The sequence below is a fragment of the Scaptodrosophila lebanonensis genome, unplaced genomic scaffold, assembly GCF_003285725.1.
Source record: "Scaptodrosophila lebanonensis strain 11010-0011.00,11010-0021.00 unplaced genomic scaffold, SlebRS2 tig00000024-arrow-pilon, whole genome shotgun sequence".
NCBI classification, from domain to species: domain Eukaryota; kingdom Metazoa; phylum Arthropoda; class Insecta; order Diptera; family Drosophilidae; genus Scaptodrosophila; species Scaptodrosophila lebanonensis.
Genome location: NW_022060538.1, coordinates 16,134,262 through 16,159,854, shown reverse-complemented (window position 1 = coordinate 16,159,854; position 25,593 = coordinate 16,134,262). Strand labels below are relative to the sequence as shown.

The following is a 25,593-nucleotide window of genomic DNA, read 5'->3' as shown; positions in this document are numbered from 1 at the left end:
ACTACTTGAGAGTGACGCTGGCAATCAGGCATTGCCAGCCATTGAAAATGTGAATAAATCGCAAAAAATCGGAAAGGTCGGTGCAGTTACCATTGATCGTTTTTGCAGTTCTATGGTTTTTCATTGATGCCACTAAGACGATAAAAATAATCATATTTACTCAATTGTGCGTGCCACTAGGTCTTGGCTATTTGATATGCTCTATTATACACACATATTATAATCAGTGTCATCAGCTCAACACCCGCCAACGGCACACTAAACACCCCACTCCTCCGTTTAGTTACTAAGCTGCCTTGGCGTGGGCTCAAGCCGGCCGTTTTAATGCTGACGTTGGCCTTACTTATGGCTATTAACGCCTTTTCCATATTCCATACTTTTCTATGCGGCTAATTTTTTGGCTAAATTGAAATTATTAGCCGGCAACTGTGGCTAATGATGACAAAATGTGTCACAGCGCTGCCTACGCGGCTCGTGAACTCGGGGACTGGCGGACACATGGATTCATGGACTCATGGATTCGTGCGCTTTCTTTTGGAGCGTGCGCGTTTATTATGACAAATAGTGCAGCACTTTAGTTCAAATTGCCGTTACTCATAAGACGCTTGTTTGTGCGTTGCCTCCGATGACTGTTGTTGCTGTTACTGTTGTAGCTGGGGCGTCGCTGTAATGGCCTTAGACAGCGGCAGGCTTAATTTGCTTAAACGCATGCCGGCCCGCGAGTTATGAAATGCGTTGGAGGCGCTCGCTGGCTGGCGTGTAATCGCTGCCTGACCCATTTTGGCTGAGCTAGCGAAGCGTGCAACACACCTAGTCGACTCTAAATACACACACGTATACATACATGTGTATTTGTAAATGAGAAGTTGTGTGTGTCTGTGTATATGTTTTTTCAATGCAACAAGACAGCTGCTGTTTTGCGCTAATTTGGCTTGTCGCGCTTCCTGCATCAATTAGCGTTTTGGCTTCGCTAGTTGCTTACGCGCCAAAGTGGAGATTTCTCATATCGCGTATATAACACACTATTTTGCTGGTCACTCTACCAGCCAGCCAAAGAAACAACAACAACAACAAAGAAGCATAATTGGCGCTCGTCAACGTAAAGCTTAATGCATCAATCAAGCTTTCAGCGTCTAACGTTTTATTGAAAATCAGATAGAGGCCGCACAAGCTCTCGGAGCAAATGGAATTGCTTAAGCGGAGGCAAGCCAGGCAAGTGAAATGCTTTTAGTTTGCGTGAGTTCTACAATGATTTTAATTATAGATACTGGATGATTATAAGGCAGAGCGTGCTGAAATGAAGACGTAAAGATCAAATAATAGACAGTTGCACCCTTTCATGCCCAAGTTCAGTGAACCCATCCAACTCACATTTATACATACATACATATGTATATGTATATGTATATGTATGTACGTGCATACAAGTATATCAGTACAGCAGTATTGGAAAGTTTTGCGCGCCCAAAAGTAGACAAATCTACAGAAACAAAGAAACGAACAAAATGATTGCCAATTATGCGATGGCTGCTAATGAATGTGGGCGCGCATGCGCGCAGCTTGCGCCTTAATTTATCTATAACTTTATGCAATGCATCGCTAATCTGCGCCTACCAGCTGCCTACTACGAACTGCCAATTGCCTACAGCCAACAGCGAGAAAGTTGTCTTTGCCCAATTTGCAAATACGAGCGGCGCAAGGCGCGCGCTTGACGTTTTTTGTCAACCGAAAGCCAAAAGACGTCAAAAGCTACAGGCAAACAGCAAACAAATGGCAATAAAAGGCAGCCTGCTGCCGTTGACAAAAATAGTAACATGGAGCAGGCACAGGCACAGGCACAGGCGCAGGAAAAGGCACAGACACATCCACCAAAGGAGTTGTCCATACGCAGCAGCTGCAGCAGAAAACAGTCAGGCAGACAATAAACCAGAAATGTTCAGCGCCAAATGAAGTCAGAAAATCAAAAAGCAAGCAACAGGCAGCGACTACATCGGCAACATGATGCCTGAAACATGCGCAAAAAGTTGCCAGTGTCATTCGAACAAATCAAATGAAAGTGAAGCGACATTGGCAACAACTTCTACAATTTCACTACGTGAGCGCACAACAATCATAATTGCAGACAGCAATTAAGCCGCCGTCAAAGCTGCTGCTACTCCTGCTGGGGCAATTGCTCGAGTTGCAGTCCCAGACACAGTTCCAGTTGCAATGGCTATGGCAGTGGCAGTGGCAGTGGCAGTTGCTGCCGTTTTCAACACCGTTAGGTTCATGGCTGCCGTTGACAATGCGTTGATATTTTCCGACAACCAAATCAGCAGCAGGAGTTGCAGCAGCAAGACTTGCCACAAAATTGCGCCAATTTGCTGGCCTGTTCACAGACATGTCTCTGAGCTTCTGGAGCTGGACTTTCTTTTTGCGCGATCTGTGCGGGGTCTGCGTCTACCTTTTTCTCAATTTGTTGGGCAAATCTCAAACAAAAGTGACATAAAGTAGCTGCGAATCCGCTCGAGCGTTTGGAAAGCGCAGCCCACTAAGCGAATGAAATTCATTTGTAAACTCTTCACTTTTGACACCTTTGACGTCTTATAAAAGGCATGATACCAAAGGGGGAACAACGCTTTATTCCACACATATTTCGCAACTTATGGCCAAGCGCCTAAAGGGGACTTTCTTAAATTAAACACCCAGACTGGCAAGGGTGAGAGTTTCTTGACGTCAGGCCCGAAGAATCATTTGAACACAACGGTTATATAACACAACAGTTATATACAACGATCGCATTCCTTCAATAGTTAAATGTTTAAATTGATTTCTCTAAGACAAAACAGTTGTGCGAAATGTTTCGGAATATATGCTAGAAGACTTTGATTTTTCACAACTTGGGACAACATTTCAAAATTGTTGAGATAGTTTGTAAAGATGTATTTTTAAAGAATTTTGTAACTTCGAAATTGTGCCACCAAAAGCCACTTCAACTACGTATAGAATACTTCTGGACCTGCATTGTGTATGGAAGAATTATTAGCGCCATATCTTTTCTTAAAAGAATGAGAAGAGTGTAAACTTTTATCTTTAACGATTCATTTCTAGTAAATATTCATAGTAATACATTCAATAAACACACCATAGATTTTTCAAGAAATTAAGAAAAACTGTTGTAATGTCATTATTAGAAGGAATACTAGAAACTATCAATTTTTATACCTACTGTTGATCTATACAGTGCAGATAGGCATTCGCTCTAAACAATCATCGAAATGAAGAAATAATTTTCTGCTTTAATGCTTATTAAGCAATTAAGAAGAATTTAAAACGGTATTAAATGAAATAAAACTATTCCCTAATCTGTAATTCCTAAAAATGAACGTTTATATATGTATATACCCAGCTCAAAATCGTTGACAAATTCCAAACCTACTGCGCATGTGCGCACGAGCGTTGCTTGACCGACCGGCTTCAAACGGCACTCGAAGTGTCATTGCCCAGCATTTGGGTTGCGTTGCTGCACTGTTTTTTTACTGCTCGTAACCATAAAAAATTGTAGCTCGGAACTTGAAGTGCCATTCAAATTACAATGATCTTCGTGTGGTTTGTGAACTTTTTGAAAACGTCAAGCTACTACTACGGATGAAAAAGCCGAGCAGTTGCGCATCTGCTTAACATTTCGTTCGAGGCATTATTTAACCAATTTGTTGTTGGCTGTCCAACGACCTTCAATGGTCATTTGCAGCACAAGAAAAAAAGAAGAAACATTAAAAAAAACTCTTGAAGCTATGCCGATTGGGCATCCGTAGACTCCACTTTTCAAACACCCCAAATATTTTGACATGGCTGATGGGCCCCAGTCTGCGTCGGGGTCTGTGTTGGGGTCTGGGTCTGGCCAATGGTCAATGTCAATGTCAGAGATTTGTTGAAATGGAAAATTTGGATGTAACAGCGGCAGCAGCGCAGCTTAAAATTTGTTTGATATTTAAGGTTCAATGCTTGCTAATAAGCCGGGGCTCATGATTGATGTGTGTGTGCGTGCTGGTTTCTGGGGATTACATGCCCGACAAGGTAATGTTGTCGAAAAACTGACGATTGACCTTTGTTTCGGGGCTTTAATGCTGTTTCTGCTGCGGCTGCTGCTGCTGCTGCTCTTGAGCTCTAGCAGTTCTATCAATGCATCTGGCCATGGGCATATCTGCGCCCAAGCATCTGTGAGACACGCCCGCGATCAGTGCAGCTGCAAGGCGTAGACAATGCTGATTGCATTTACCGATAAATTAACCAGCCAATGAATACAATTAAATGAGAGAAAAAGACATAGCCAGAGTAACAATCGGAATCGAAGCCTGAGTCTGAGTCGGAGTCGAAGTCGAAGTCATGGCCAGGCAAGGGCACATTCGTAGGTCTAGAATCGCTTCTCAAGGGCAACGCTGTAACCTTCGATTGGAGCTGTTACTGTTGATTTTTAAAATCAATTGCATGCTTTAGTATATTTTTGAAATACATTGAATTCATGTTGACCCTTTGTGTGTGCTTACAACAATGATTGAGTGCCCGAGTAATGGCAACTAAAAAGCTTACGAACTAGAAAAGCTGCTCAGGAAGGAGGAAGAGCTGCATGAAAACCACCATATTGCCTCTCATTTACATATCGAAATTGGCATAATCAGTGTCTTCCGTGTCATTGCCAATGCTCGCATTGCTGCCATTTGAATCCTCGTCGCTGTCGGCGCGTCTTAATTGTGTCTCGCGGGGCCTCTGCTGTGGCGTTTTTTGTTGCACCACCGCACCACTGTAAGAAGTTTTCACCTGCTGGCCCATGACTGGATCGGCCATATAACGCAAACGATGCTGCACTTCGGCCTCTTGTTGCCGCCGCAGCTGTTGCAGCAGCAACTGTTGCTGTGAATTTGTTGACATTGATCTTGTCGAATGTAATCTATTAGCAGCCTGTCTAGCGGCCGTTGCAAAAGTTGTGCCTCTGGCTAGACCAGGCCAGTGGGCGCCCTCGACTGCAGCAGCAACATCACCACCAACAGCACCACCAACACCACCAACACCAGTATCGTCCGTTGTCGTTGCTGCCAATGTTGCTGCGGCTGACATTGATGGCTTGACTGATTGATCGTAACCATTAATTTTATGCGTTGACATTCTTTGTGGCAATTCCTCGCCGCCAGCACCGCCGCTACCTCCACTACCATTGATTTCATTAGCAACAAGTTGTTGCCCCAACTTCTGCTGCATTTGCGATGGCTGCTGCAATTTTCTTTTCATTTTCCCCCAGATGCGTTGCCAGGCGACGGCCGCTGGCGGCTGCACGTGCGTCCGCTTGCCGCGATTGGGAAAGAATGGATCGTCGAGATTGTAAATATCACGTAGTTTCAACTTTTTGCCACGGTTGGGAAAGAACGGGTCGTCCACTTTAAAGAAATCTCGATTCTTCTTGCCGCGATTCGGAAAAAATAGATCGTCATACTTGAACAGATCTTTGACTTTGTCGCGTTTGCCGCGGTTGGGGACAAAAGTCTCGTAGCGCTGCAGAAGCGCATCCAAGTCGGGCGAGTTGTGCTTTCGACCGCGTGGCGGTATAAAGGGATCGTCCTCAAACTGCTGATCGTCTGCCGAAGAGAAAAGAAAGAACATGTGGAGGAAACTGTCAGCACATGTTGTACAGCACGTGACGTTATGTCAGTCGGCGACCATAATAATGTAATGCGTTTCACAACAGCTTCACACATCGTTTGTGGAGCAAATGCATGATCGGTGGGCTTCAGACATGCCATTATATGTGAAAAATACCACGCCCCAAAATCTCACATCTGCCGCAAATAGTCAGACAGACCAATGCCTTATACGATAATGGGCATAAATGAGTTCATAAAATTATTCATATATTCTTTTGAAGTTGTAAATAGTAACTAAAGACTAAACTTCATCTTCTAGGCGACATTTCTGAAGCAACTCAACCAGAAACCCCAGAAAAAAAAATTTCCTATAAATAGTAACAACTCACCGCTCAAGTCCTGTGACTTTTCACGTCTAACAATTACGTAGCGCGGCTCATCCACAATTAGTGGCGGCTCGAGATGTCCCGACAACTTGAGTTTTTTCCAAATGAACATACCCGGGTGATAGTAATCGGCCGCACTCTCGCTCAGATTGCCGCCTGGCACCTGGAAGGGATAGAGTAGCTTCATCGCCCAATGCAGAAACTTTATGAGGTCCTGCTCTCCATGCAGTAGCATGAGGACCTCATTGTTGATGTCCTCATCGTAGTCGGCTTCGGTGTATCGCTCAGAATTGGCGGCTTCTTGATCGGCTGCAATATCATCGGCCGATGAGGGATAAGATGATCCGAACTGCTGCTCTTTCTGGCTGGCATTCAGTCGATGCAAGCGACTCAGCCTAGCTGCTGTGTCTCTGGGGAGGAGAAGAGGAAGTGGTGCATTGTTGTCTGATACTAAATTGCTCGTAATTCTATAATTTGTGTCTGCTGCTCAGAATTAATGTGCGAGTCATGAGTCTCCGGGGTGTGTGCGTTTCACGAGTATTTGTGTATGTACTCGTATTTGTATTTGTTTAAGGATATACAAGTATCGTTGCTTTGAATTCATTCGGGCAGACTAAGGTAACATTTTTCTTTTCGAGTTCAATGCGTGCGTGGGCTGCTTTGGTTTTTAAATCACGCATTTTGTTGCGTCTTTTCTGAATGTTTTACAAATTTTTTGGGCGCGTTTGGGTATTGAAAAGCAGACAACGCACAATGTCTGTCACAAATATTGATGAACATGCGTGGCTATGTGGGTCGCGTCTGTGAATTTAGATGGGACTGACCTAGAAATTAACTCAATTGACATGCAGGATTATGCCCCAGCCATGGCCCAACTAATCAAAATCATTTAAAACAATTCCCCCAAAACTAACAGAAGTACGCGTAATTGCCGAGCAAAATTAAAAATTTAAATTGAACACATCGGCCAATGAGCATGAGGGCCTAAAGCCAATTAATCAAGCAGTTAACAAACAACGTGGGACATCTCTTGAAGCAAGCGAACATGAGAAATAATATGATTAATTGTACTTTAATGGCACCCTGTAACAATTTTTCATTAACGCAACACAGCAAATAAAAAGCATTGAGCATTAAAAATTAAATGCAAATTACAAGCCAAAGCATTACATGATTTATAGCACGCCGGCCCAGCACATATTTCTCGCTTCTAGAGTCGCGCAGGCGCCTGCCGCTTATTGTGAATGAAAAGTGAAACTTGCAGCTCGCCAACGGGCCATTTAATGCAACCTTAGTTGCTTTATGGTTCAGATATGCTTGTTTTCGGCTTGGGGGGCAGTGTATTTTTGCTGACAGTTGTTATTTTATAAAATAAATCAACACCGACTGGCCGCCTTGCCAGCCAAGCACATATGCCCGGTGACGACTTTGAACAGTGGTCTGAGCAAAATGTAAGGAAAGGCGTTCCCTTTCACGAAGCACCGACATCGGAATACACTTTCATATATAGCAGGCAACTCCTCAGATTCCCTCTCTTGTGAACTGCCTCTGTCAATTCCTACTATTAGTCCTTCAGTAGAGCTAACACTTAATGTTAATTATTATTTAACTTCTTAATATATTATTTTGGTATAGTTGATAAATAAGGATGCCTCCCAGAAAAGGTAGGTTGCTGCCAAACTGCTTATAGCATTAAATATCCGATATTCAAAACTGATCCAAAAACTACCTTTCGCTGATAAACTGAAAGCCATACAGTTTTCCCTGGTGGTGGGAATACCCACTGCCCATTGTCCATTTGGCAGACACGGCGCCATACTTGGCATCTCATTCAATCAATTCTGCAGAAATTACAGAGAAGAAGAAGAGGAGGGAAGCGTAGAGCTCCTCCACTATCCTGTACTAAGCAGGAACAGGTGCTTTGCTCTAGAGGAACGCTTTCTTAACAACCCCACGGAGATAGCATAAATCGAGATTGTACAAATAGTTCATTAGCTAACCTGGTGCTGAAAGGCAGACCTATAAGCCAAAGGGATTGTATGGCATCGCAAAGGACCTCTAAGGTCTAATTGGATGAGTGAGCACCATCGCTCCAGTCCAGCCCATGCAACCTAAGCTAACCTAACTGAAGGAACTTTCTGAAATGCGTACATTTTGATTTAACTTTTCATAATTAGTAACATATCTCTTCCACAAACTGGTCCACAGTGCGTAAATATTTTTATACCCTGTACCCAAAGGGTACAAGGGTATATTAGTTTAGTGCGAGTGCACATGGAACACACAGAAGGAGGCTTGGTAGACCCCACAAAGTATATATATTCTTGATCAGCATGACAAGCCGAGTCGATATAGCCATGTCCGTCTGTCCGTCTGTCTGTCCGTCTGTCCGTCTGTCTGTCTGTATGAACGCAAGGATCTCCGAAAGTATAAGAGCTAGAATAACCAAACTTGGTATACAGATTCTCCTGAGACCGAGAAAGGACGAGTTTGTTCATTTTTTCTGATCCACCCCCCCACTCCCCCCCTATTAACGATTTTCTATAACTCCCGTAATTCTTGGAATTTTGAACTAAAATTTGGTAGTCACATTAGGTTAGTAATTATATAACCGTATACCAAGTCTCATTATGATAGAATGATCGGAAAGAAAGTTATAGCCATATAACCAGGCTCAATGCACACATACATATGTACAAATACACAAACACGCATAGACACGATTCTGATGTAATTGTAAATGTATGTATGCATGCATGGAATATTTTATATTTAATTAGTTAATATTTAGTTAATTAATGAAATTAATTTAGTTAATTAATTTAATTAAATTAATTAATTAATTTAATTACTTTTTTGTGGGGTGGTACAGGGTATTTAAGAGTTGAGCCTGCTCGACTTTAGCATTCCTTTCTTGTTGATTATTAACATGGACTTTGCAAAATTGCACTTGGGTCTTATTATATTATATCTAACTAAGTTATAGAATCATAATTCTCGTATAGAGTAATAATATGATTTCCTGCACTCGTTGGGATGCTTTTTCAGTTTTTCTAAGAACTTTCTCTATCTGTGCTGCAGTAGCAAAAGCCACAATTGTGTGACAAATTTCATAATAAATCGGCAACACTCTTTCTGCCAAGGCCATAAAAGTTTGGACTCTGCTGTCGTCCGTCGGCTGTCGCTTGTTGTTTTGTCTTGTCGGTTTGTTTCGATTTTTTCACGCCCATTAATTGCTTTTGCGTGTTTTGGCCGACAGGCAAAACGCTCACAAGCTTTTGTTCATTTTTTGTTTTTGTTTTTTTCGGCTTTTTTACTTTTTTGTTACTTATGTTTATCCACTGCACTCAATAAAAAGGGTTAAACTTAATGCGATTGATAAATTGCAAGCTCGAGTGAATTGTCTTACTACGAGTATATAAATGCGATGAGCCACTGCCGCTTTCACACTTGCCACGAGAAAGTTTTCATTACAACGCTTTCTCGTGCCTGGGACAACCTTGAGCACACAGACAGAGAGTAGGATAGTGGGGTGGAGCAGCAATTAAGTTAGGCACCACCCACCCACACAGCTCACCTGGCCGCCAACGCGTCATGATAATATTCCTGCGAACAATCCTGGCCATCTGCTGTTCCTTCGGCCCGGCACCGTTGGACCCAATATTTGAAAGGCTTCCCGTATTTTTGCGGTTTGTCGTCGAAGTGAAGTAGACTCGCAATTTCCTGCGGCGCTGATTGCTTTGCCCCCGCCTCTGAATCGAACATTCCATCGCTCAGCGTTTTTCGATTAAAATCCGCAGGCTGCGGTTCAACCGCAACGTCAGCATCATCATCATCGTCGCCTTGGACCGTTTGTACCAAATCCAGCAGGTTGTGGGATGCCTTACCACTCAGGCTGGACGGCAGTGGAGTAGTCCAGTGGCCGTCGTCACGGCCATTGCCACCAAAGTTGTCGAAGAGGATGCGAGCATCCTTTTTCCAACGCAAGGGCGGCGTCAGCTCCACGTCCAACTCGCGCTCGTGCTCTTGACGCTCCTCCTGCTGCTGCTGCTTTTGTTGTTGCCTCAAGGCCGCCACATCGGCGATAAGCGATGGTGGCAGAGATAAGACTACGTTGCCGTGGCCGTTGCTGATGCGGCCGCTGCTGCAATAAATTGCAAACCAGGCGCATATCAGGGCAAGCGTGAGCCTCATTCTGGCTAGCTGGCTGCTTGGATGGCTGCTTTGTCTTGGCCTGGCAGCTGGTGGCCGAGCAGCTGTCGTTGCCTTGTCCTGATGTCTGATCTGTCTGCTCTGTCTGCTCTGCCTGCTCTGTCTTGTGTTCCACTTCCAAGTCGGTCTCACTTAGGAACCGCTGCCAAGTTGCTCCTGCTCTTGTGTTATACTCATAGAAACTGAAAGTTGCTGCCCGGCACTGCGTCTTTTTATATGCGTTACAGTTTTGGGAATAGCTTCAGTCCTGAACACGAGCACGGGTCCCGCGTACATGGATGTGGGTGTGTGCTCATGTGGTCATTGTTTGCAGTACGCGTCGTAGCATGAAATTAAAAAACAAAATGTATTTGTCGAACTGGGAAATATGAGAGTTTTCCTAAAGGAAACCCATTGCTGATTGTTTCTAATTTTATTTCATATGCCCATCAGAGCACCACCATCAGAGCATCTGTAATGTTTTTTATTTGTTCCAGGCGGGGGTCTGGACACGAAAATTGAAATGAATATTATATTTTAAAGTTAAGGGAGTCGAAACAAGTACCATATTTGAACAGTCAAAATATAGCATATATAAAAGGACCGACAACGAAAAAAGTGCAAATAGAATTGACATTATTGACAATTGAAAAAGTCCGATAATTATGCCCCATTCTTAGCAAAAGTAGCAGTGGAAGATGACTGTTCTGGAATGGAGCTTGTTTTCAACAACTTCGAACATTCTCGTATCTAGGCTTAATCTTCTCACGCGACTTTGTGATAAAATCAGAGCAAACACCAATTACCAGTCTTCTACACTGGCGCTTTCTTTGTGCCTTCCTTCGACCCTTCGAGCCTACAAATTTATTGCCTGCTAATGTTCGATCGCTTGCTCCACCGTCTGTGCCACATAACAACGGCACCAACAACAACAATAGTTACCTCCACAAGGGGCAACACAATTGTTGAGTAATGAGTACTGCACGTTATTAATGTCACTGCCTTCTCCAGCACCCTCTTCGCTCTCCCGTTCTCGAGTCGCCTGCACATTTATATCTTCGCTCTGGACCACGTTTTTAATTAAGTAATTCGTTGACTTTGTTAGGGCACCATGGCCTCTAGGGACCAAAGTAGCCTCAGCAACGATCGTCGATCTTCAGCTCTTCTCAGCTCATCTGTTTTTGTTCCGTTTCGGTTTTGTTTTGTTTTGTTTAATCTAAGTAACAAATTGCTTCATTTCAATTTATTTGCATTTGTTGCTTGTGCTGCTGCTGCTGCTGCGGCTGATGATGCTGCTCTTCGACATGGTCGTCGTGGATGTTGTTTCAAGTTCGTGGCTGCACTTTTTGTTGTCCCGCTCTTCGAATGGAGCATGAAAAGCCGAGCCTGGCTTTGCGGTCGTGTTCTAATTTATTTGTCTTTGATTGTGCTTGGCCCATGCTGCAGCATATTGTGGGTTCTTGTGTGTGAGAAATTGTTTGTCGTGCCTCGTTCTGAGGCTTTCGTTATTTCTTTCTTCTATCCGGTCTGGCAAATTAAGCAAACATGCATCATCAGATGACAGCAGAGACAGCGGCGATGGTGGCACATTAGAAATCGTGGCGCTTAAGGGAAGCCGCAGCTCTAACAATTAGTAACAGCTACTGTAGCACTCAGAAATAGCTATGGTTCTTGTCAATCTACTATTTCTATAGAAAATTTAAAGAAACCTAAAAAATTTTAAATGTTAAAATTTATATAAAGACCTCATATATTTCATAATGCAATTTTTGATCAATTATATAATAAGGACTCAATACTAAAAGGTTGATTTTAAAACAAATCCTAAAACATTCTTAATCATTTTGTTTGTCTACAAGACCTTTTCAAATTATATCTTCTCTCCATTTAATTATCTGCAGCTCGAAATCAACGAAGTGTTTGAATTGAGGAAGGCGCAGCGTCTGCAACAAATGCTGGCAGAGCGTCTGCAGGCGGCAAAGGAGGAGCATCAGCTGAATGGAAATGACAGTGCCATGCTTGATGACTCGTCGCGTTCTACAGAATCAGATAGTGAATTGGACAGTTCTGCAACTTCTACTGCAGCAGCTCAGCCGCTAATAAAGACAAAGAGCAACCCAGTGACAACTAAATTAAGTGCCTTGCCGCCGCCACCACTAAGTCCAACTTCAGCAGCAGCCACGGTGGAGAAAAAGGAGCAGGAGGAGCAAACGCTAAAGCGACGCACACCACGCAATGCCAAGCCAGATCGAAAGGCGCCAGCGACTACCGCTGCTGCGGAGCATTCGGTCCTGCCGGATGATACGAATATGAACATATGGGCAAACAAATTTCTGCGTGATTTGGACAGTCTGATTTCACCGGATAAGGCCTTGTCGCCTCAGCAGACAGCGACTGGCCTCCACTGCTCCACATCGGCCTGCAATTCGCCGACATCGAGAACAGCGCCCATGCTGCTCTCAGCAGCAGCCTCGGCAGCCATCCAGAGTCGCTATGGCAAGGGCCATGCATCTGCCCAAGAACAGCTGCAAAGTGCACTCGTCTTGAAACCAGAGAAGCATGTAAGTAGTAGCTGCCATAAATTCTGAGCTCGCGACTAATTTCATAATCTCCCCGTACACACACACATCACACAAAATCGCTGAAATTCCCACATAAGCTCTCGCTTTAATTTCGTCATCTCAACTGCCACATAAGTATTTTTATGTAGGTTAGATAAAATATGCTTAAGACAAAGGCATTTAATCTTGAGACGAAACAATGTTGTCAACACATACTGTTTACGCCTCTCTGCTCTGCCCAGCCCACACGCAACATTCCCTCCCACCACCACCAACTATTTAGTGAATCAGCCAGCCCTTACGGGCGAGTGATGAGAGACAGGCCCGAAAATGTACGATCGCCGTGTCTGTCAGTCCCTCCCTAAGTCGGTGCCATTTGATTCAAATGATGCCCCGGATGCAGCAATAGCCTGATTTTTATGATATGGGCGCGTTAGTCGTCACATGCCCGGCACTTAAGTGAGTTAAGTTCTCAAATATTTGGGTTGCAGCGCTAATAAATGCTACCTTAGGGGATGGGGCTCTACGAATACAGCAGACAGTATGACTACAGGTTGTACTTTTCTTAGGCATAGAGGAGTCATATTATGGGGGCTTTCATTTTTAAGTTCCTTAAATGGGAGGGATTTCTACAAAAAATATGTTCTTACATGATATTAATGGATATTAATGGTTTATATAATGAAGATCATTTATAAGGCGATCATAATAATAAGGACGCCAAGATGAACAAAGTTATAAAATACAAAAAATGAATTTGGCAACAATTACTGCCATTTAACAAAGTCTTTAGCAGTTTTTGTAAGACATTCTAAAACATACTATCTACTTTATTAAATACATTATAGTATTAATTCGTACGTATTGAAACGATACACAATTGTTCCGAAAATATTAGTGTGATTATTATATTTTATTCCGCATTTTGTCCTACATGTCATTGCATTGTCAATACTAGAATTTAGTACACCAAATCCTATATAGTCGGTATATAGTGATCTGATAAGGTTGGTCCAAAGTGTTTACTGTGTCTAGAGCTGTGGTAAGAGTATTGATTTACACAGATACATGTACTATGTATGGATATGACGATTTTTATTCGACTCGTTGATCATTAACAATGAATTCTAATATGTAAAATTAAAAAAAAAAATAAATAAACTCGTCCTTTCTTGGACCTAGGAGAATCTGGATGCCAACTTTGGTTATTCTAGCTTTTATAGTTTCTGAGATCCTTGCGTTCATCCAGACGGACGGACAGACGGACGGACATGTCTAGATCGATTTCTCTCGTTATGCTGATTCAGAATATATATACTTTATGGGGTCGGAGATGCTTCCTTCTTCATGTTACATACTTTGCACAAACCTAATATACCCCCTTTACCCTACGGGTACAGGGTATAAAAACGAAAAAACATTTATTGGAACCGATCAACAGCTTCACTCAACAATCCACCGACCACTCTTGCAGCAACTGTGGATTCTGATAAATAGGTTGCTGTTGCAACCAACCACTTCGAGTATTTACACGCCCCACATTAGTTTGCCTCACATTCCGTGGTTACACAGCAGAGTTTACAAACTGCATTCACAACCACAATAAACCATTAGCCGTATGCACAAACAACCAACTTGTTAGCTGTCGTGCTTATCAAGCCAAATATATCTAATTAAAACATTTATAACCTAAACAAAAATTGTTAAGCGTTGCCGTTGCATATGCTTAGCATACATTTCGCTTTCAGATTATCAGCAGACCAAGAAAAACCAACAGAAATATACACACAAATATTAATTTTTGAAAACGCGTGCCATACCATGGATAAGTCAACAACAACAACAACAACACCAACGACAAAACAAAAGCTTCGAACAGCCAAAATTGTGGTTGTGTGGTTGTCTGGTTAGGTTGTCGTTGCTGAGACTTGAAGCCGTTGCTGCTGTTGCATGTAGTTGTTGATGGCACAAGTTGGACTCGTATGTTAGCAATAACAAGTTCCCCCATGATACTAATAGCCAACTCAAATTTAAAGCCTATAAGTTGCTGTGGAAACGTTCATCAATCGAGGCGCCCTCATATTCCCAATTCCCCCGATCCATCCTATGACTTGAAGTATGCCACGATATGCACGAGAATTCTGTGGCTCCCGTTTTGGGAGCGCCTTTGGGCGCCAGAAGTTCTGCCTGCAACTTGCACATTTACTTACGACACTCCGACATGTTTGGACTTGGTTCATAAAAGGGAAAATAGCGCGAAGAAAGATGTAGAAGCAGAGGAAGCTGTCATATTTTCGTTTTCTGTCTCAGCGACTGAAGTAAAAGTGCCAATTAAAAGTGCTGAAATCGAAATCCGGCACACTAATTAGCGTACCGTAAGGTCGAGCAGTGGCCCGCGAAAGACAACTACAGCCAGTCAGTCAGTCAGTCAGTCAGTCAGTCAGTCAGTCAGTCGGTCAATCAGTCAGTCAAGAGCGACAGCAGTGGCAATGATTTATAAGCTCCATTGAGGCATAAATCAAAGACAACCTTATCGAGGACACAAGTGCGTGGCTTGCTTGCCAACGGTAGCGGCTGTCGCATCAAACTGTCAACGAAAGTAAAGAAAAAACAGATGTTTTCATTCTCTTATTCTTTTACGATTCTTTTTCATTTTGGGCACGCGGTAGAGAAGACCCAGCAGCGAATTGGGTCAAAATACAGACTGCCAATATTACGCCTGCACTCTCCTCCTCTCCTTTGGATACGGGGTGTAACCGTAGAGGGATGGCTTGAAAGCGAGCCGCCAACCGAGTGTCCAAAAAGTGTTACTTTGAAAAAAGATGAGCACATTTTTAAAGGCGATCGGAAACCAATGCCATAAAATGTCATTCAATAGCAAGAGAGACAGTGAAATACTCTGTACTCAAGGAAAACTTCCGCCACTGTTTTTTCTGCAATGTATTTGTATGTAAGGGTGTAGGGGGGGGAGGGGGGTGGTGGTGATCAGGGGCAGCCATTGCTCCCCTACAAAAATATCCGCAATATGAAGTCGACCAATCATTCATTATTACAAGTATGGCGCAATATTTTGCGTTACAATGGAACTAAGTTGGATTTGTTGAAATTTTTGTATTTATCGCATGCATAAATAATTATTTTAACGCATCGTGCATTATTTAATCAAACATTAAATTTTTGTGGTCCCCCTTTTGGAAAAAGCTGCCTACGTCCTTGATGGATGTATTTACATTGTTATCAGGGCGCACAGAAGAGGTAAGAGTATGAAGATTATGTGTAGGGTAAAAAGGTGATTCGCAATAACATTTCTTAGAATTGACAGATTTCGATTAAATTGAAATGAAAATAAATCATTGATAGTCGGACGAACGAGCCACTATATCTACACCCTACTTCTTATGTCTGTTCTATCTGATGTTTCTTTGCAATTGGTCACCATTCGCGATTCACGAATAATGCAACAACCTCAGATATGACAACAACATTTTTATAATGCACCTCCGTCCAAATATTTTACAAAATTAAATGAGCATTTTGTTCAAAAACTTTTCCATATACCAATGTATAGTTACCTGACAACACCGGTGTCCATTAATAAAACGTGGTATCCTTAGGAGTGGTGCACCAAACACAGCAGAAAAGTCGAAAATACCTAGACCTAGTGAAGAGGTTTATCTCTAATAAGGCAATGGGGGCTCAATCAAAATAGCACTTTATTCAAACACTGTAAAACCTACACAAAAGCTCGAATGATGAAGTTGAGCACCCTTTATGCCCTAACTTTATTCGCTGCAATTTGTTGGCATGAAAGTGAATCTCGTATGGAGGCCATGGCTGGCCATTGTCAAATGCCCTTAATGATGATGGATTCCGCAATGGACTTGTAAGCTGCACCAAAAACGATTTTCACGCAACTTTGCAGACACTTTTGACTTAAGTAGAACTTGCAAATCACTGCAAGGCAAACAAACATGACGGCTCTGATGGCCAACACAAGCATAACGTTGAAAATGTGGAACGATCGAATGATGGAAGGACGACAGGAAAAAGAGGAGGGACGACAACGACGATGACGCCGACGACGGTGGGCTGGGCCGCAGTTAAGTGTTTTGATTTGATAATTATTATCAGCGCGCATGCGTGACCGAAGGCCACAACGGCAACAGGCCCTCGGTACGAGTATGTCAAATCGATTTGCAAGCTGCGTTTTGAATCTCATGCGCCAAAACACATACCCGCACCAGTATCTTAAACTGCATCAGACTTGAGACTCACACATCACATCGGGGCATCGAGAGCAAAGAGTGAACTCCAGGCGGACGGTGGTCGGCCTGTAAACAGCTGGGAAAGTGGGTCAATTGGAGCATATGGCGGTCATAAAAAAGGGCGTTGGCGATGCATTGCATTTGTCGTTATGCATATTACTGTTGTCGTAAAGTTCTCATTCGCAGCTGCTTCTGCGTCTATAAATATTTTTAGATTTGACGCTTCTAGCGCGTTTTAATGATCAATTAGTGGCGTTTAGGGTGCCCCTTTTTTCGATATTCGCTGCCGCAGATAAACCTTTATGGCAGCCACTTGTTCGGCAAGTGCAGCAAACACCAATATAAAATTTTATTTACTGATTGTACGTATTTTATGGGAAAAATATTTAAATACTCACCCAGGAAATTCACACCGAAGAATTGATACTCAAGAATTTCATAGCACAAGTCAGCGCATGAGTAAATACTTCCCAAGACTCAGATAAAAACCAACTTATACAAATAGTTCTACTTCGTTGCATGACTAGCCATATATCCTAGTAACACATACGAGAATTTTTCTTGTAAGAAGGGTATACATTCCTACAAAAAACCTGTCGTTCTATGAAATGCATTTAATTTGGGGTCTTTTATGGCATTCAAATTGCCCTTTGGGAAGGGCATTGTGTGAAACTCAAGTTGTGACTATAAAATTCTAGTTTTTATGTTCCTTTTCATCTCGCGCTATCAACAACTGCGCTGACGCTCCAATTTCAATCAAAACACGCACCCATACTCGTTTCCCAACACAAAAAGAGACTAAACATTCGATTAAAACATGTTGAACTTGGTGTCAGCGCATAATGGAGAATTTTTTTCCAATTTCTAGGCTATGTGGGATAAAAAACAATATCCAAATTAATAGACAGCATTAATAAATGGCCGTAAAATCTTAATAGTATAACAGTTAGCCGTCGGCCATTCCAAATGATTTCGAACTGGCGCCTATGCGACTATAAATAGTAGTGAACAAATGCCCATATAAGTCTGCCCATATACGTGTACATATATCCGAGTGTGTGCGAGTCTGTGCCCGATTCTTGCGTCTCTGAGAGCTGATACTCATTAACACGCGACGCGCGCAATTGCTGCGTGGCCGAGTATCCGAATGGCTAAAAGGCTGAGCGATCGGGGAGGGGCAATGAGAAGCCTTTATTAATAATTTATGAAATTGTAATTGCAAGACGTGCGCATTTAGACAGCCACTGCTCTGCTCCATAATGCATTACAAATTTTATTCGCACAGTTCAACAGTTGTGACATTCCCAAAAGACCTGCCACAGCAACAGAAACGGCAACACATCCTGGCAAATAATTACATTATAGATTGGCCATATTTGGGCAAGCGTCTGTCAGGTTGTTGTTGTTATTGTTCTTGTTGTTGTTGCCAGCCCACAAGTTGCTTAAAGCGAAAACCTTACAGTAGTCAGAAAATTGTGGTTTCTCAAATTTTAGTTTGCACTTTTGTTAAAGGAAGAACACTGTATACTACGGGATGGTACGAGTTCTTTAACCAAAAGATGTTTTGAAACCATGCGCCTTTAAATAAACATCAAATAATACACAATTCTGAATTGGCATACTTTTGGGGATTACTTTGTAAAATGAACTTGACTCAATTAAAGTTTCATTCAAATACAGATCAAATATTTGTCACCCAATCGGGTACAAAAAAGTTTGAGTTCCCAATTTGAAGGCCTCACATTAACTATGTATATATACCGACATACAATTTTATAAATAGTGTCCCTTCAGATACATCTTGAGCATTTTCATTGTTGTTTTTGGGTTCTGTTGGAGATACTGTAACTGACTTTGTAACTGTGAACAAAAACAAAAGACTTGTCCAGCTTCTTACAATCTTCCTCTCGTTTATCTTTCCACCCTCCTCACACCCCTTCCCACCCCGCCGGGTACTTTTGTAAACTAGTTTTTTACTGACATTACCCAAAAGCCCCAAAGGAGTTGAATCATTAACTGGCACAGCAGCAACAACAAGAACAGCAACACGCTGCAACAGCCAGCTTGATAAAATGTTGATGCTTTAAGGCACATGCCCATACAAACTCGCACACTCCATACACTTTTTGCGTCAATCAATCATATAAATCAATTTCCGCTTGTTGCTGTACAAAAATATATTTTAAACGAATTTTTTGCACTGCCTGCCTTCGCCTGAGCAGTGTGTCGGGCAACAAAAATTGTCAATCGCTTTAGCTTGTAAATCCAATTGACATAACGAACTTAACGAATGCACCTTTTTTTGCAACGCTGCAGCCTTGCTACTTATTCCTACCATGGCCTAGGAACTACCAAAGTCTCAGATAAATTATTTAAAGCAATTGGTACAAGAATTTGAAAAAAAGTCCACTACTTATTGGGAAGTTATTGTTGAATACGGGAAAGGTGGCTCTAGACTTTATACTTTTGAAAATAATATTTGATCCACAGAAGAAATGACAGGCAGGCATATCTAGAGCAACTCATCTTCTCATGCTGAGGAAGAATGAATATACTTTTTAAATAAATACTAATACTTCCGGGTGTTTATGTTTTTATAATTACTAGTAATACTAGATCGTACATAATAAAGAAATTTATCATTTTACAAGTAAATAGTTATAAATTGTTCAATAATTTCTTTGAATTGAAAAGCTGCAACTACCCAAAAGTTATTAACATATGAGTACTACTCACAAAAGTGCTGATCACATTTCTATATTATTTCTATTACTAAGAATCTGGAGTTTTCGCCACTGCCTGTAACTCAAACCCTCTTTTCGAATTTAAACAGACAAAAGTGAAAGAACTGAAAATAACTTAATAAGATTAGGTGCAGTTGCGTTTTCGAAAGTCGCTGTATCCGGACACTTAAACTAATCATCCGATAAAAAAAAAAAATGTCGTATGACTTTCTATATGTTTATCATGCTGATTAGGAATGTTTGCTTTCAGTTTGATAGGGCTGATGCATATTGCCTATAGAATGATATCTGAACACTTTTCGGCGCTTTGCATAAAAGGGCACAAAGGATAATTCTGAGAGGAATGGGTAACGTATTGAATGGCAGATAGTTCGTGCTAACCCAGTGTTCGTAGAATACCGCCTTGGCGCTTCTCAGGACAGCAGCTAAATCAAAAGCTCGCCACAATAACACATTTTCTAGACATTGTGCGTAGTTTTCTTCGTTTTTTTTTTTTTTTTTGCAACGAGCGAGCGGCACACTTGAAATCCCTTTGTGAACCATTCGCAGAAAACTAACTCTCAGTGCTTCGTTTTCGATTTGCATAAAATACAAATTCTTGTGGCGCAACACAAAAAGCTGCAGACAACAACGTTGCTGATGCATTCAAGCTGTTGTTGTTGCTGTTGTTGTTATTGCTGTTGTTGTCGTTACTGCCACTTGACAACGTTTAAAAATGCCGTTTACATTTTTGTTGCATTCTGTGTTGTTTTCTAAAAAGGTGAATAGCGCAGATTCGAGCAGCGTCCACGCCACCGACCACGCCAGGCTCATTATGTATTCAAGGTCCTTTTGTATAAGGTTGAGGCTGCTGCGCTCCAGCCCTCGCCTCCTTCTCTGTGGCACTGAGCGTGCCACTCCAAACTGTCAGAGGCGCGTTGTCGACTTTTCTTTATTAAACCTGACCGACTATATTTTAATACATGTTCGTTCTTACCTTATGTTTCTTTTCTTTTTGTTTCGCTTGCAGGCAACCATTCCACTGCAATCGTTTAACCTTGATTGCGGACCCAGCGAAGCGACGGCAACAGCGACGCCAGCGACCAAATCGAACGTTGCCTACTTGCGAACCTTGTCGGCACCGGGAACCAGCAGCCTCGACGGTAGCGGGGCCAGCGAGGGTATCAACGGGGCCAGCTCTGCCTGCGCAGCAGGCAAGACTCAACGCAAGAGCCTGACTGCATTTAATGGCAATGCGGAGCCAGCCGCAACTCATAAGCTGACAAATTTCCAAAGCGTATTGAAAATCGAGGAGATTGCTGCTGCGGCTGCCGCCAAAGCGAACACTGAGGCGGCAACAGGTGAAGCGACCACCGGGGATGAGCTGAAATCTAGGCGACATCGCCAATTGGCAAGCGATATGGAGGACATGGACATGCTGCTGCATGCAACACTGGCGGCTGCTTCGTCCATGCCAAAACGGGAACGCATTAATCATGCAACAGCCGCCGCCACGACGACGATGACGATGACGACGACGGCGACGGCGAACATGTCTCCAACGTTGACAACGACCAAGCTGTCGCTTCTGAGCCACGGCGAGACCATAACCCCGCCCCCGGCCAACGGGCAGCCGCAGCACCACCAACAGCTGACCTCGGCCAAAGGCGCCGCAGCGCCTACTGGCTACTTGCTGCACAGCAGCGACGTGACCAAAAAAGGCTCCACCTCAACAATCTGGACATCGGAGGAGTCCATACTGCGCAGCGTTGGCGCCGCCGATGAAGACAATAAGTAAGTATCAGATACACTGGGCAGCAGACAACACCACCCAACAGAATTAGGACTAACAATCATGTTGTTTTAATTTAAAAGTAATACAAATTCTATTCCAAAAGCTCTGCAAAAGACGACTTCAGGCATAACTTTTCCAAACACACTTTTAAAATATAAAATGCTATAGGGGCGGGCCACATGCCTTTTTAAATACAAATATCTTTGTTGCCCACTTGGCATTTAATTTGATATGAAGGAGAAAAATGGGTGTAGCTTAAAGATACAAATCAGTGTTGGATAGTGCACTCAAACAGACAGCCGTCAATGGTGTACGTTAGACGGTGTCTACCGACCATTGCCTCCTGCCTGCTGTCTGCTGTCCGCTGTCTGCGGTGGGCTGCTTGGGACCGCCCGCTATTTCTTCATTAAATTGTCGCTCGATATTAATTTGTCATGATGTGTTACAGCTCCACTTCGTCGTCGGCCTGCGAGGAGGCCGCTGGCGTTCTCAGCTCGGGTAAATCGGGCATATCACTGGACTCATCGGGCCTGGACAACGATAACAACGAAAGCGGCATAGGCACGGCAACGCCGCCCAAAGACATGTCCCACTGGAAGAGTCACCAGCTGCATCATCGTGCGAACGGGAGCAGCGGAGGCGGCCTCACCAACAACGACAACGAGTCAATTAGCAGCTTGGAGGCACTGCGCAAAATAAAGTTCCCAAAGAGTGGTTCAGTGGCCTCCTCCGATGATCCCGATCTGCTCGAGGTGCTCAGCTTGTGTGATGAGGCGATACACGGTAACGAGTCCCAGGACGACATGCTGCTTCACGATGATCAGAAGCCGCAGCCGAAGCTTCGACGCCAGCAGCAGCAGCCACAAAAGGGCGAAACTGAAAAGGCCACGACCAATGAGTACGACGAGTGCCTCGATGACTTCATGACTGGTTGCGACTGGGACTGCACTGACGGCGATGCTAGTAGCAGTGGTGGCGGCACTAGTGCCACCAGCGGCAGCGGCACCACTACAGGAGAACTCACTGCAGCCGCACCGGTTGTCCTGCGTCGCAGATATAACGCCGTATTGGCGCCTTGTGTGGGGCGTGGAAAGAACCATCGTAGCTACTCCTTGGACACCACGGGTCAGCAGCAGTTGCACCAACACCACCACCTGTTGCCTCGCAAGTTGCCACATTTGCAGGGACGTCCGCATACCAAAGAACGCGCCCAGCTATCGCTGGCTCTGCGTCAGGAGCCCTTCCAGTCACTGCTCTCACCCAATCTGCACCACTTCGGGGAGCTGCCCTCGCCAAGTAGCGCTTCGCTACATAGCGGCCACGAAGGTGGCATTGGTCTGCAGGAACAGCTGACGACTAAATCCAATTCGGCGCCGCTGCTGTTGAAGGAGCGCGAGCGCAGCCGCCGCTGCGACGACTTTGCCGCACAGCATCTGGTGGGTAGCTCGATATAACTGCAATGAAGCTTGATTAGCAGACATTAACGCGACTTCCCCCGCTTCCCTCTCTTCTCGTTGCAGACACTGCGCTATTCGCGTTCGCAAAGCGATCGGTATTTAGCAGGTGAGTGAGCGGGGAACTAGTTTGCCCCATCTAGCCTGTAGAGCGAAGCCAAGGCTTGTTTTGTGTGCCTGAGTGGACTCTTCTGGTCTTTTTGACCGCCTCTAAATGAGTTATTTAAATGCGTTGATGCGCTGTCTGGCTGATTTGATCTGCTGGTGGTCCCTGCCAACCAATTAGTGGCCTGTTATTAAGCCTGAGTGGTTTATAATAATAGAGTGGGGTTACATTCATAATTTCTATAATTATCAGTGCTGTTGAAATGTATCCCACAAATAGTAAAGTACTATGTATACCTGTCTCTTTTTATGACGAGGCAAATAGAAATGATTAAAAGAAGTTAATGTGGATACCATAACCACAATTCTTAAAATGTATAATTAAACTCGTATGTGAATATGCGGATAAAAACGTTCGTGTAGAAATCCCCGGCACCCAGAAAAGATATCAATTCCAGCACACATGGGAAAAACCAATCATAGAATGGGGCTATTAATAAATAAACTTTTTAGACTTTCGCTCGCAGCGAGCTGCATCATAATTTGATTTCGATGCGCGCATATAGAACAATTGAAAGCAATCAAGTGTTGCACTGTCCAGCGACTGTCATTTAAATTGCTTTCATGTTCTTTTGGCACAACAACAACCACAACAACAGCAGGCAGCGCTCTTTTTGCAAATATCCAACATTTCCGTCAACACTTCAATACAAATAGAATGCAGCCAAACCAAAAATGGCTGTCAATCTGTCAACGCGCACACTTTTGATTGCTTTCATACACTCGCACACATACCCGTACTCGTACTGTTGTATTGCCTGGGCAGGGACAGAGCTACGAGTATAGCTACCAAGGGGGGGAGGCAAGAGGTTGAGCTATTGGCCTCATGTAGAAATGGCGTATAAATGGGCAGAAATTGAATCGGCAGTCGAGTGACTCTCGACCAGCACGGGCCAATGCTCGAATGGTCAGAATGCGCGCACAAGTGACATCCCACTCCTTGCCGGCTTTCAGCCAAATGCCATTTCGCTTTTCCCGCTCGGATGAGTGCTGAATTATAAACACAAAGCAGCAGCTTCAACCAAGGACCAACATTAGTGACGTCAGCAGGACTACCCATATGGGCTGCTAAGCCGACGATTAACTTGCCGTTTTTTTGCCTTCCATACCACCCAGGGACTCGAGCACCCAAACATCAAAACACGTGAAAATGGGAATACGCGAGCTGAGCTCCCGAAAGGTCGTCCAGTCGTTGTTCATATTAATGACGTCGTTACAATGACGTAAGTAGCCATTGCCGCAGCCACTTCTGTTGCTGACCGTACTCTGCACACATTGCGTTTCGTAAAGGTCAGCGCACAATTGAGAGTAGCGGCCATCTTATCTCCTCTTATCCTATGGCCTTGCCCCACAAGACATCCAAAATGTTGTATTACATTATGTATACATGCATATGTATTACATATATACATATTATTTATATAGTTTAATTTTGTATTGCTTGAGCAAATTGCCCATTTAGCCTAGACTCGCCATGCATTACTCATACGCACAGTTGGTTGCCGTCGCTAGGTACCAGCTTTTTTTACGCATTCAAACAAATGAAACTCAATAACAACTTATTATCGGAAGGTTTGGGAGGAATATATATTTAGACGTCCACCTGAGCACATCTTTCCTCATAAAATAACTGATTTATTTATTGACAAACACGTTGGCTAAAGGAACAATGTGCTCTACCCCTGTCTATTTATATAATGCTATAACATATATATATATATATATATAAATGTACATAGATTCTTGATCACCATGACAGAAAAAAACAACCTTCTTTTTTGTCCTTTTCCTTACATGCATTTAAGAACTCATCAAACAAACAATGGAAAACGCAAATGGTATTTAGCAATTCCATGTAAATGGTTAAATCTGTTTTAAATCGGATCTTTAGAAAAGTTATTAGTAAAATAATTTTACTGCAGCTCTTCATTTTCTTGTTTATTGCTTCCAATAAGTACGCGCATGTCTAACAACTTATACTCGTATAACACAGCTATAGGATAACTGGATAGGATTCTGTATGGGTGGACCAACTTCAAAAATGTATTTTCTTTATCTTCGAAGTTTTTTTGTTATGCTCCAAGCTAGAATTACCTGTTTTATAGAAAGTTCTGTTATACTTTGTTATATCTTTGTGTTCATACAGACGAATGTGCCATACTGGTCAGTAATAAGTATATACATAAGTATGTGTTTCATTTTTTTTATACAAATTAACGAACTCATTTTAGCTACTCTTCAGTGATCAAAATTCTGTGGTCGCCATTATCTGTGGTCGCCATATGGGGGGGAACCATAAAATAGAAATATTATTGCGTGAAAATTTGAAATATTTAAAATATTTAATGTGAATTCATATGAACAAAATCGGAAGTACAACGAAGCCAGTAGACAACATTTGCTTCATCGTTGTGCGTTTTCTTTATTGAAAAGTTTAG

At 43.0% G+C, this 25,593-nt stretch overlaps 2 protein-coding genes across 3 annotated transcripts in view; one reads left to right on the top strand and one right to left on the bottom strand.

The window, feature by feature from the left end:
* The window catches only part of LOC115620377, a 124,217-nt gene that overhangs the window by 78,814 nt on the left and 19,810 nt on the right, over nucleotides 1-25,593 (top strand). For both annotated transcript variants that reach the window (XM_030513583.1, XM_030513584.1), the window contains exons 6-9: nucleotides 12,094-12,753; nucleotides 20,772-21,535; nucleotides 21,985-22,972; nucleotides 23,057-23,099. In XM_030513583.1, the coding sequence (XP_030369443.1) occupies nucleotides 12,094-12,753; nucleotides 20,772-21,535; nucleotides 21,985-22,972; nucleotides 23,057-23,099 (2,455 nt within the window). The remainder of the gene's footprint in view (nucleotides 1-12,093; nucleotides 12,754-20,771; nucleotides 21,536-21,984; nucleotides 22,973-23,056; nucleotides 23,100-25,593) is intronic.
* Nucleotides 3,971-10,297, bottom strand: LOC115621876. Its single transcript, XM_030515702.1, has 6 exons — nucleotides 9,579-10,297; nucleotides 6,005-6,411; nucleotides 5,293-5,609; nucleotides 5,047-5,226; nucleotides 4,836-4,938; nucleotides 3,971-4,146 (listed from the first exon to the last, which is right to left on the bottom strand). Exons 1-6 carry the CDS (start codon nucleotides 10,193-10,195, stop codon nucleotides 3,971-3,973), a joined length of 1,800 nt encoding a protein of 599 aa, XP_030371562.1. The 5' UTR covers nucleotides 10,196-10,297.

What these genes read in the sequence shown, in the direction of transcription:
- LOC115621876 (XM_030515702.1), bottom strand. Translation starts at nt 10,195, where the DNA reads ATGAGGCTCACGCTTGCCCTGATATGCGCCTGGTTTGCAATTTATTGC. An exon ending in CATGACGCGTTGGCGGCCAG is followed by an intron (nt 6,412 to 9,578) that starts GTGAGCTGTGTG and finishes TCTCCTCCCCAG; the next exon opens with AGACACAGCAGCTAGGCTGA. An exon ending in CGACAACGGACGATACTGGT is followed by an intron (nt 4,939 to 5,046) that starts GTTGGTGGTGTT and finishes GCCGCTAGACAG; the next exon opens with GCTGCTAATAGATTACATTC.